Genomic DNA, 10,451 nt, shown 5'->3' with positions numbered 1-10,451 from the left:
GGGGGGGGGGGGGGGGGGGGGGTTGTGCAGCGCCATGCAGGCACCTCTGCCGCAGGGTTTGAACTCTGGGCTCTCTTTCATGCCTACTTCACGCGCGGATGACAGAAATGCAGCCCAGCTGGGGGTGGGCGGCGTGAACGCAACAGGCATCTGGGAGAGGGCAGGAGGGAGTGGATGCTGTTTGTATAAGTGGTCGGGGTGTTTGGGGCCCAGGGAGGCCTTTTTCTGGAGGAAATGCATACAAAGGCCAAAAAAAAAAACGAGATGAAGGGAACCCACTCCAGGACCCTAGGCGCTCACCGGAGCTGGCTGGTGTCCCCGTAACTAAGGCAGCGCTTTGGGGGACTGGGTGGGTGCTGAGAGGGTGCCTGAGGCCTTGGGAATGTCTGAGACTGGGTGGCTGAGTCAGCCGCAGGACTGGAACCACCGGAAGGGGCACCTGAGGGAGGAGCGCGCTGTCAGCCTTCTCTCCCTCTGCCTCTTCTGGGTTCCCTCCCTTCACCCTCATAGCACCTGCGGGCCGGGGAGTATGGCGAGGAGAGCCGGGGCTACGGCTCCTCCTCCCTGGCTGAAGGAAGGGGTCTCCCAGCAGCTCTTGGGCACTGGCCCGGAGGCGGGGGTCCGGCTCAAAAGTTCGCAGGAGGAAGGCTTGGGCCTCAGCTGACAGAGAGCTGGGCATTGGTGGATGTACCTTGTACATGCCCACCTGTGGAGGGGGGGCAGAGAGGACAAACCCAAGATCAGACGCGCTCAAGACCCCGTCCGGCTCCACCCACCCTCCACAGGCCACGTCCCAGAGACACTCGCCTTAAACATGGCGGCCTGCGGGCTCCCTAGTTCGTGGAAGGGTGGTCGACCTGTGGCCATCTCAATCACAGTGCAGCCCAGAGACCAGATGTCGGCTGCCTTTCCATAGCCTCGTGGGCCCTGGTCAATGATTTCGGGGGCCATGTACTGCAGAGTCCCTAGGACATGGATAGGACCAACAGTGCCAATCTGGGCTTCAACGTCTCCATCAGCCTCTGGCCACCTGCACCCAAGCTGAAACTATCATCTCAAATAGTCCTAGCTTGAGTTTCATCATCCACCTAGTCTCTGTCACCTGCCGATCGTCCCTTTTTTTTTCTCAAGACGGTTTCTTTGTATAGCCCCGGCTGTCCTGGAACTCACGCTGTAAACCAGGCTGAGATCTGCCTGCCTCTGCCTCCCAGAGTGCTGGGATTTAAAGGCTATGGCACCACACTCAGCTTCTTTTTTTAAATATTTATTTATTATGTATATAGTGTTCTGCCTGCATGTGTGCCTGAGCGCCAGAAGAGGGCACCAGATCTCACCATAGATGGTTGTGAGCCACCATGTGGTTGCTGGGAATTAAACTCAGGACCTCTGAAAGAACAGCAAATGCTTTTAAACTTCTGAGCTGTCTCTCCAGCCCCGAAAGCTTCCATCCTTTATGCTAGGCTGTATGGCATTCAAAGATCCATCAGCCATAGGAGGGTTCCAGCTCGTACCTGATATTTCACCATTCTTCCCCCAAATTCTACCAACCCATTTTACCCCCCAACACACACAACTTACATCCATTTTAGGTGTGCTAAACTCATTCTCGTCAGTTATCCAATGCTAGAGTCTAGATTTTATCGGTTCTTCCTGTATCTAGGCACCTGTCTCCAGATCCCATTCACCCTTAGAGCTGTCACTCTGTGCCCAGAAGAAACTCCATTCCCCAGAAGTCTGCAAGAGTTTGACAACCCCCACCCCACCCCCACCCTGCTACCTGTGAAAGTCTCCGTGCAGGGTGTGATGCCAGCCAGCCGCTTGGAGGTGCCAAAGTCCGAAATCTTAAGCAACCCACTGAAGGTGTTGATCAGCACGTTGTCCCCCTGTTTGGAGCAGACGCTGGGATTGCCCCCCATCCTGGGACCCAAATCCAGGGTTACATCCTGAGCTAGCCTCTATCAGTATCCCCTCCCTGCCATCCCACGTATAGGCCCTTCTAGCAGCTGGTGTCCGACCCGGCTTTCAGGGACCTCTTGGATGGATCCTCCCCACCCTTTGCAAAAGGTGTGCTCTCTCACTCCATGCTGCCAGCTTCAGCCTGGCACCGTGTGGCCACACACCCGGACCGGCCACATGGCTGACCTTGATGTCCCGGTGCACGATGCGGTTCTCGTGGAGGTAGCTGAGTCCCTGCAGGATCTGACGTGTGTAGAAACTAATGGTACTCTCGTTGTCCTTTAGGGGTCCCCAAACTGACCTAAGCAGGGAGGACAGGCTCCCTGGGGAGCCACGAGCCAAGTCTGTGATTAACACCCACTCACCCCACCCGCATGCCTCCACTCAGGGCTCCGGGCACACCCATCCCCCGTGACCCAGACTCATCACCAAACCCACTCCGTCAGCTAATTCTAGGCGACACCCACCCACGCTAGGGTTCACAGGGTTTGCCACCCCTGCCTGGCTCCACCCCCACGCCCCACACCTCAAGTTTCACTCCCCTCCCAGGCAGGGCTGCTACCTCCGGGCACTTCCTCCATGAAGATCTTGAGGTAGCCGCCCTGGCTGGCCGAGCCCAGGTAGCGCACTATGTTCTTGTGCCGCAGCCGTTTGTGAAGGGCAATCTCTTCGTGCAGAGGCTGAGAGAACCTGGGGACGCAGAGGGGAGAGCAGTGGGCTAGGTGTGGGCAGAGGTAACGCCCCACAGCTCTGTACCCTGTACCGTGAGACCACAGCCCCAAGTCAACCACGCCCACAGGCCTCCCTCATTTGCCATCCTGTAAGGGCATCCCATCCCCAGTCCAACCACCAACCGGCCACCTCTCCCTGCCCACGGCAGCTCAAATCTCACGTCTCCTCCAACACACGCACAACCTGCTCACACCACTCCTCCCTCCCGAGCCCCTCGACCCAGGTGAACCAGCGCACCCCACCTGCTATCCCGTTCTGGGATCTCCTTGATGGCGATTCGTACCCTCGTGTGCCTATCACGGCCGGCGTACACCACCCCATACGTGCCTTTGCCCAGCACTAGCCGCTCCCCGGTCTCCGAGTATTCGTAATCAAACTGCAGGGCACAGACAGAGTACCCATCTCAGCACTAGGCCCCTCCACAACTAGCTCACTCCTAGCTCTCCTCCGGCCCAGGTCCACAGCCTCACCTCCAGCACCTCCCTCGCGCCCTCTGTCTCCTCTGTGAGTACCAAGGAATCCGGATTCATCACCAAGACCTGAATTAGGCCGCAGAACCTGAAGAGGGCAAACAGCTGGAAGGGGCAATCTAGACAGGAAGAGCCCCAAGAGTCCCAGGCCAGTTTCATTCCCCCCCCCTTCACTCAGTGCCCTAGGCATCCCAGCCCCAGCTCGGGTAGGGTGAGCTCACCACTGGCAGCGCTCTACGCTGGGGAAACACAGCTGCACGTCCTGAGCTGGGGAAAGCACGTAGAGGAAGCAGCAGCGCCGGTCCAGCTTGGAGGCGCTAGGGAAGGAGAGAGGCCAGTGAGTGCCAGGCTTGGTGGTGCAGGGGCCCGCCACTGCCGGAAGGTTCTGCCGCTCACCTGATCCCACAGATGGAGGAGACCGGGAAGGTCCAGCTGGAAGGATCCTCCTGTGAGAAGAAGGGAGGGAGGGGGCAAGTTTGTGGAGGTTCTGGGGCTAGAGAGGGTAAGAGAAAGAAATGCATAGCAGCGAGGTGCCTCGGAGGGAGTTCGCTCACCTGAGCCTCGGGCTCCAGCAAGCTGAGGGTCACTGCGCTCACGGGGTCCGTCCCCTGAATCTCGAGCCTTGCGGGCAGCAGGACTTTGTTTATCTCCAGCACCAGCACCTGTAAGCGGGCAGCAGGGGAAAGGGATCTGTCGGAACGTGCATGCCTCACCCCTGGGTCCCTGGGTCCCACTGGCCTTACCAGGCACTGCTCATCCTGAGAGGAGGCTGTCTTGAAAGGCTGGCAGGATTGCAGCAGGAAGTGGAGCCAGAAGTGGGCTCGCAGCAGGGGCCCCCCCGAGGGCTCTGGTGTGGGTCTGAAATGCTGGTACAATAGGAAGGTTTCCATCACGGACACCAGGTACCTAAAAGCACACACAGCCCGGGCTTCCGATCAGCCCAGGCACCAGCTGGTGCTGCCAGCCGAGTGCAGACAGACCATGAGCATCGGGTACCATGGGTCATGACTGGGGGTGCCCATGGACATAAGTGCAGGAGTGAAGAAGGACCCGCCTACCATATGGGGGCGTTGAGTTTGTACAGCTGCTCTGCAGCCAGCACCACCTGGATGGGGTCATTGGCGAGGATCTGGGCCCCCAGGTAGAAGCCCACATCCCAGTAGTACTGCATCTTCTCCACACAGCCTTTGCGCGCTAGCAGGCAGCCCAGCTTCATGCCTGGGGGGAGGGAGGCATGGGCTCAATTGAGTGTAGGTGCTGGAGTGAGCAAGGCCCAGGTTCGGGTCACACTGCAGTCTACACGCACAGGGGCGCGGACACGGACATAGACGCGGGCCCAAAGGCAGGTGCGGCCAGATCATAGGTGGTAAGATCCTAGCACAGCTGAGGGCTTGGGATTGAGTGTGACAAACAGAAGTGTGAGCTTGGGGAAGAGAGTGGGACCCAAAAGGCTTCTGAGGCCGCAGATAGGTGTGAGGCCTTCAGTGTGGTTAGGACTAGACCACTCTCAAAGGCCATGAGTCAGCATTTCTTCCCACCAAGGTTCTTTCCTGGCCCTCTCCATAAGCCCATCTGGACCCTGCGCTGGGTACCCTGGGCCAGCAGCAGACTGACCTATCAGCTGGAGCTCCTCAGAGTCTTCAAAATGCTGCCCAGCTGCAATGAGGAGCACAGCTGCATTGATGCCTGAGTGTAGGCTGGGCTCCACATCAAAAGCCTTGCGGTACCTGAAGGCAGGTCGGGTGGGGGAGCCAGGGCTGGATGGGCGCCGCCAACCCCATCCTTCATCTCTGTCCTTCATCCCCCATCCTTCATCCCCATCCTTCATCTCTGTCCTTCATCCCCATCCTTCATCCCCATCCTTCATCCCCACCCTTCATCCCCGTCCTCCATCCCCATAACTAAGCCCTCTACCCACTCTCGTGAGTGACTGACCAGTGATAAGCCTGCTCCAGGTGTCTGGCATTCTGGAAGCCAGAGCTGAAGAACATGTCCTTGTAGATACGACCGCACATGCAGTACAGATCGGGTGCCACGGGCCCTTCGCACTGTACCAGCGGCAGCAGCACAGCCAGGGCTTTCTCCCGGTCCCCAGGCCCGTTCCTCCTGAAGCAGAGGAAAGAGGGCTGAAGATCTGTCTGACGGCTCTGACCCACCGCGTCCCAGGACCCAAGAGACCATGAACAGATGGGACTCTGACGGAGGCTTTATATTAGTAAGCCTCGAATGGCTGGCCAGCACTGATCGCTAGAGTTAGTGACCCCAGGTGGAAGTGATTTCCGGTTGCCAACGACCTCGGACAGCTACCACCCAGTGGAGGGGACACCACCCCCTCTGTCCCGCCATGCAGACTCAACCCAGGCCATTAGTACCCAGGCCGGCAAATCCGCTGAGGAGCAGTGGTTCCAGACTGCTTGGCGGAGAACAGGCCACAGAGACTCCCCCCCCGCCCCCCGCCCCCCACCCCGACTCCAGCCCCGCCCACCACTCACCTGTTGAGGGCAAATGTGTAGTGGAAAGAGACATTGTGCTGTTCAGCCACATCGCAGGTGGGCAAGGCCTGCAGGGTCTCCACCAGCTCAATGATGGCCGAGTAGTCCTGTGTGAGGGGACAAGAGTGGCTGTGATGAGCCCTTGACGTGAGAGAAAAAAAAAAATCTTTTTTTTTTCTTTTTTTTAAGCTGAGGTCTCTCTGTGTAGCCCTGGCTGTCCTGAACTCCCTCTGTAAACCAGGCTGGCCTCGAACTCACGGAGATCCACCTGCCTCTGCTTCCAAAGCACTGGGACCAAAGGCGTGCACCACCACTGTTGGAAGAAGTGTCTTTTTTTGTTTTTGAGATAAGGTTTCTCTATCAAGCCCTGGGTTTGTCCTGGAACTCTGTAGAGCAGTTTGGCCTTGAAAGCATAGAAATCTGCCTCCCTCTGCCTCCAGAGAGCTGAAATTTAAGATATGAGTACTATTCCCGGTTTGAAGGAAACTCTTGAGTCTGCCCCTCTCCTGCTCATACCCTGAAGATTTTGCATACCTCCCTCCATCCAAGCAGATCTACAGACCATGCCTTCTTGGAGAACCCACCGAACACTCCGGGCTGGGTGTCTCCCACCTCACAAATGCGCCTGTAAGGCAGTGACATCATCTTCCCTCAAAGAGAAGGCCCGGTGGGCTGCAGAGGTGCCTCTGCAGCCGTCAAGAGTGCTTGTGGCTCTTCCAATGGAGCCCAGTTCATTCCCAGAACCCATGAGGAAGCTCACAGCCCCCTGTAACTCCAGCTCCAAAGGATCCATCACCCTCTTCCGGCTACCACGGGCAACCGCACATATAACGTACAACCCCCAACTCACACACATACAAATACACACAGTTAAAAAAAAAATACATCTTTTCAAAAAATTCTCAATAGAGCCAGGTGTGGTGTCGCACGCCTTTAGTTCAGCGGCACTCAGGAGGCAGAAGCAGGTGGATATGCAGGCCAGCCTGGTCTACATATGGAGTTCCAGGCCAGCGAGGATTACACAGTGAGATTATGTTTCAAAAAATATAATAAAACAAATAAGGAAATGGAGGCTCAGAGAGCTTAGGCAGTTTACTTAAAACATCAGCGAGGCTCAGCCAGGAGCTGAATGTGTATTTGTCTGGCAACAAATGCCTGTCATACAATGATCTCTCTCCCTCCCTCCCTCCCTCTCACACGCTCACTCTATCCAGGTTTTGACACAGGATCTCCTGAAGCCCAGGCTGGCCTCAAATTTGCTTGTAAACAGGATGACCTCAGACTCCTGCTCTTCCTGGCTATAATGCTGGAGCCGTATCCTAGTCCACGGCCTGTGAACGGCACACACCTGTACATCGCGGTAAGACAGCAGCAGATTCATGATGATGTCAGGGCTCAACAGCTCTACGCTGTCCAGCCTCCGCTGGAGGCGAGCCAGCTCCTGCCTCAGCTGCTGCCCACTGAACCGCTCCCGAGCCTGCCGGATGTCCTGCCGAATGGTCTCCCGGAAGTAGCCGCTGATGCCCAAGGCCAGGGAAAGAGAGAGAGAGAATGATGAGCCTGTCCCTCAGCCCCAGCATACTCCACCTCCATCAGCCTCTTCCTGGTGCCCCCTTCCTGTGAGCCCCATTACCAAGAGTCTGTGGGTGTGGTCTCCAACAGGCGGGCAAGTCGGCCCACCAGGGGAGTGAGAAGGGCTTCCGTGCCCGCCCCAGCCTGTACTAGCCCATCCGCTATGCCCCTTAGGAGGCCTGCATCGCCACATAACACCCGGCCAGTGGCTGTCTCCACATAAGGGATCAGTGTGTAGCTGCCAACACAGTCCTGGCGGGAAGAAGGAAGCAATTAGTGCAGTTCTCACACAGGTCAGCACAGGGTTTGAGAGTGGTCAGAGATTAGTACCAGTGAAGACAGGGATAACAGAGAAGGGCCACACTTTACGGGAGCAGGCTACATGGAACAGAGGGCCACACTGATGTCAGAGTTAAACTGAAGAGGCTGGGAATATTAGTGGAGGTCAGAGGTCATAGCATTGGCAAGAGGGGCAGATTCTGCTCACCGAGTTCTTCTGGAAAACATCCTCCTGCAGGAGGCAGACAATCAGATCCTGGCATTCTGGGAAGGCCACACCCCAACCCTGCACCTGTCCCCACCTGGCCACCTACCCGAAGGGCCTGCAGGTCAGGGAGCTCAGCCTGGGGACAGAGGAGCACGTTGTTGGTCATGCTGAAGCTCTCACGCACGCCGAGGTGGTAGAACAGAGAGGGTTGGGCCAGCGAGTTGCTCACCTCCAGCACCACAACATCTGTGAACACAGAGGTGTGGGCCTGAGCGCTGGAGCTCAGGGAGGAAGGAGCCTGGAGATGCACGCCAGTCCCACCGCCTTGCCTGCCCCTCCTGCCCGGTTCCCCGGGGAAGGAGATAAGAGGGTGCTTCGGCTGGCCAGTTCCGGGTTACACAGGAGACAGACACTTTGCAAAAGTCCCATACTCTGGGCCCTCAACCTGCTCTCTCTCTCTCGTTTATTTTATTTATATGTGTATGTGTGTGTTGGTGTGACAGAAGAGGGCATCAGGTCTTCTGGAGATGAAGTTACAAGGGGTTGTGGGCCACCCCGAGTGCGTGCTGGCAACCTATGGTCCTCTGGAAGAGCAGCAAGGGCTCTTAACCGAGAACCATCTCTCCAGCCTTGAGGCCAGGGTCTTGAGGGTGAGCTGCACCGTCAGCACGTGAAGGCGATCTTGTGCGTTTATGTGCGTGTGTGCAGCTTACTTTAAGTGAGCATCTTAAAGTAAGATCTTTAAGTGACAGTGTCTGCAAGGGAGGGGCCGTATGAGCCAACACGGATGAGTCCGTCACTGTATCTGTGATCTGATCGGGGTCAGCCTTCGTTTTAAAGCTGCAATTTAGCAGATGTCCAGGTTACACGGTTCTCTGACTCTGGGGTGAACAAACAGGGATCGGAATGGGGCATCCGGGCGAGTGAGAAATAGCCATCTTCTGACCTCATCCCTGGACGCCCTGTCCCTCCTCCAGACCCACCCCTGCCCTGCCCATTCTCTTGTGACTCCTAGTCTCCAAAGACAGTCCCTCTCTCCTATAATCCGGTGCCCACGGGTTGTCTCAGCGCCTCCTTTCCCGCCTCTCGGATAGTAGTGCCTGGATTTATCAACCCCAGCCACAAAGAGGCGGCCCCTTGCCCTAGGGAGAGCTTCCGTCTCAGGACTGAGTCCGCCGCCCTGAGATCATCCTGAAAATGCGTTCTCCCGCCTACACAGAGACCCACAGCTCTGCCCCACCCACCCCGAGCCCCGCCCCTGAGAGTTCCCCTGCCTCGCCCTACCTGTTTGGCGCCGCGCCCCCCCGCTCACCGAAGGATACTTAAACTCCCGCTCAGGACCCGGCCTGGATCCCCACAACCAATCTGGAGCCCCGCCGCGTCCATTATCCACTAAATCCCCCACTGTCGGCACAGCCCGGTCCCAAGTCTTGCTTCAGTTTACCGTAAACCTGGTACCCACGACCACCTCGCCCGGGGTCGCCGAGCCCCGCCCCTTGCCCCGCCCCGGCTCAAGCCCCGCCCCGAGGCGCTCACCCGCGTTGTAGAAGGAGTCGAGCGCCGCGGTGTCGCCTAGCGCCAGCGTCGCGAAGGGCAGGCTGCGCAGCTGCGGGGGTGGCCGCGTGCCCTGGAGTTGAGCGCAGGCCTCGCGCAGGCATCGCAGCGGCAGCGGCTCGGCCTCGGTTCCCGCCCCGGGCTCCACCCCGGGCCCCGGCTCCCGGGTCAGCACGTAGACCACGCTGAGGGGCCGGCTCCGGGCGCAGCCCCGGCCGGAGACCGCAGGGGATGGGCGGCCCCGGCTCAGCGCCTCCGCCAGCGGGTCCTGCCAGCAGCTGCCCGCCCGTTCCAGAGCCCCGGCCCCGGGACACGGCCCCGCCATGCGGGGGCGCTCGGGCGCGCGGCGTCTGGCGCGGGGGACCCGGGACAGGGCACGAGGCTGGGGATGCGGATCCAGCCGGGGTCCGGAGATGGGCTGGACGTCCTGTTCCGGGAATCTGAAGTCCAGAGAGAAATCTTTGCTCAAACTTTCCAGGCCCTTACTGGTCTGCAATCCGGGACTGGGTCCTGGGAATCTGGAGTACCCAGGAATCCTCGGCTCACAGGTCACAGAAGGATCCTGGGAATTCAGCAGGCAGCATGCGACACCCAGACTTCTCAAGGAAGCGCTGGCAGTCCCTCTGTCCTACCCTCACGTGTAGGCTGGGCCCAGCCCTTTCCCGACTGGGAAAGCTCCACCCTCGGCCCTGGGGCAATGAGGCTCCCCAGCGGCTCCCTCCCTCCTCTCCCGCTAGAACCTCTGACACTGTCCACTTCCGGAACAGCCTGTGACCCGACGCGGGCCAAACACAGTAGCTGCTCATTGCCGGCGCTCCTAGGATGTGTGCCCAGGCCAGGGAGAGGCAACAGGAGGACTCCACTCTGCAGGGAGCTGGCGAATGGATGGCTCTCAGGGCACTAGGGGGGCCGGGGCAAAGCACTCTGAGTAGCAGGTGTCATGGGTAGGGTAATGTTCCTGCTGGTAGGATTTGGCATCCAAGCGTTGATGAGCGGCAGTTCCCAGAGCCCCACTTGCTGTGAAGCCCTGCTGACGTTAGCCGTCCACCCAAGACTTGACCGTGGGGCTGAGGAGCACTTGAACTGTAAACACTTCTAATCTACTCTTTCAAGGAACCCCAGAAGCCCCAGCTTTTTGGGTTACAAGAGGAGCATCGCAGCTTCAAATTCACCGAGAACCTTAGTGAC

General features: G+C 58.4%; 1 protein-coding gene across 3 annotated transcripts in view; it reads right to left on the bottom strand.

The window, feature by feature from the left end:
* The window catches only part of Map3k6 (mitogen-activated protein kinase kinase kinase 6), a 12,551-nt gene extending 2,519 nt beyond the window's left edge, over positions 1 to 10,032 (bottom strand). The window contains exons 1-22 of one of the 3 annotated variants that reach the window (XM_055611116.1): positions 9,810 to 10,032; positions 9,246 to 9,703; positions 7,816 to 7,955; positions 7,710 to 7,733; positions 7,284 to 7,474; positions 6,999 to 7,167; positions 5,651 to 5,757; positions 5,094 to 5,264; positions 4,773 to 4,885; positions 4,217 to 4,376; positions 3,902 to 4,064; positions 3,713 to 3,820; positions 3,555 to 3,604; positions 3,380 to 3,475; positions 3,159 to 3,246; positions 2,931 to 3,064; positions 2,519 to 2,646; positions 2,143 to 2,279; positions 1,778 to 1,883; positions 808 to 965; positions 514 to 706; positions 301 to 439 (exon numbers count right to left, since the gene is read on the bottom strand). In XM_055611116.1, the coding sequence (XP_055467091.1) occupies positions 301 to 439; positions 514 to 706; positions 808 to 965; positions 1,778 to 1,883; positions 2,143 to 2,279; positions 2,519 to 2,646; positions 2,931 to 3,064; positions 3,159 to 3,246; positions 3,380 to 3,475; positions 3,555 to 3,604; positions 3,713 to 3,820; positions 3,902 to 4,064; positions 4,217 to 4,376; positions 4,773 to 4,885; positions 5,094 to 5,264; positions 5,651 to 5,757; positions 6,999 to 7,167; positions 7,284 to 7,474; positions 7,710 to 7,733; positions 7,816 to 7,955; positions 9,246 to 9,703; positions 9,810 to 9,847 (3,071 nt within the window). In that variant the 5' untranslated portion in view covers positions 9,848 to 10,032. Of the gene's footprint in view, positions 1 to 300; positions 440 to 513; positions 707 to 807; positions 966 to 1,777; positions 1,884 to 2,142; positions 2,280 to 2,518; positions 2,647 to 2,930; positions 3,065 to 3,158; positions 3,247 to 3,379; positions 3,476 to 3,554; positions 3,605 to 3,712; positions 3,821 to 3,901; positions 4,065 to 4,216; positions 4,377 to 4,772; positions 4,886 to 5,093; positions 5,265 to 5,650; positions 5,758 to 6,998; positions 7,168 to 7,283; positions 7,475 to 7,709; positions 7,734 to 7,815; positions 7,956 to 9,021; positions 9,189 to 9,245; positions 9,704 to 9,809 lie in introns of those variants that run through there. The other 2 variants (XM_055611118.1, XM_055611119.1) reach the window with 2 other exon arrangements.
* Positions 10,033 to 10,451: the final 419 nt, after the last annotated feature.

Source organism: Psammomys obesus, unplaced genomic scaffold (assembly GCF_907164565.1).
Source record: "Psammomys obesus unplaced genomic scaffold, mPsaObe1.curated_primary_1811, whole genome shotgun sequence".
NCBI lineage: Eukaryota > Metazoa > Chordata > Mammalia > Rodentia > Muridae > Psammomys > Psammomys obesus.
The sequence above is the reverse complement of the archived record's forward strand: the minus strand, read 5'-3'. Positions and strand labels throughout refer to the sequence as shown.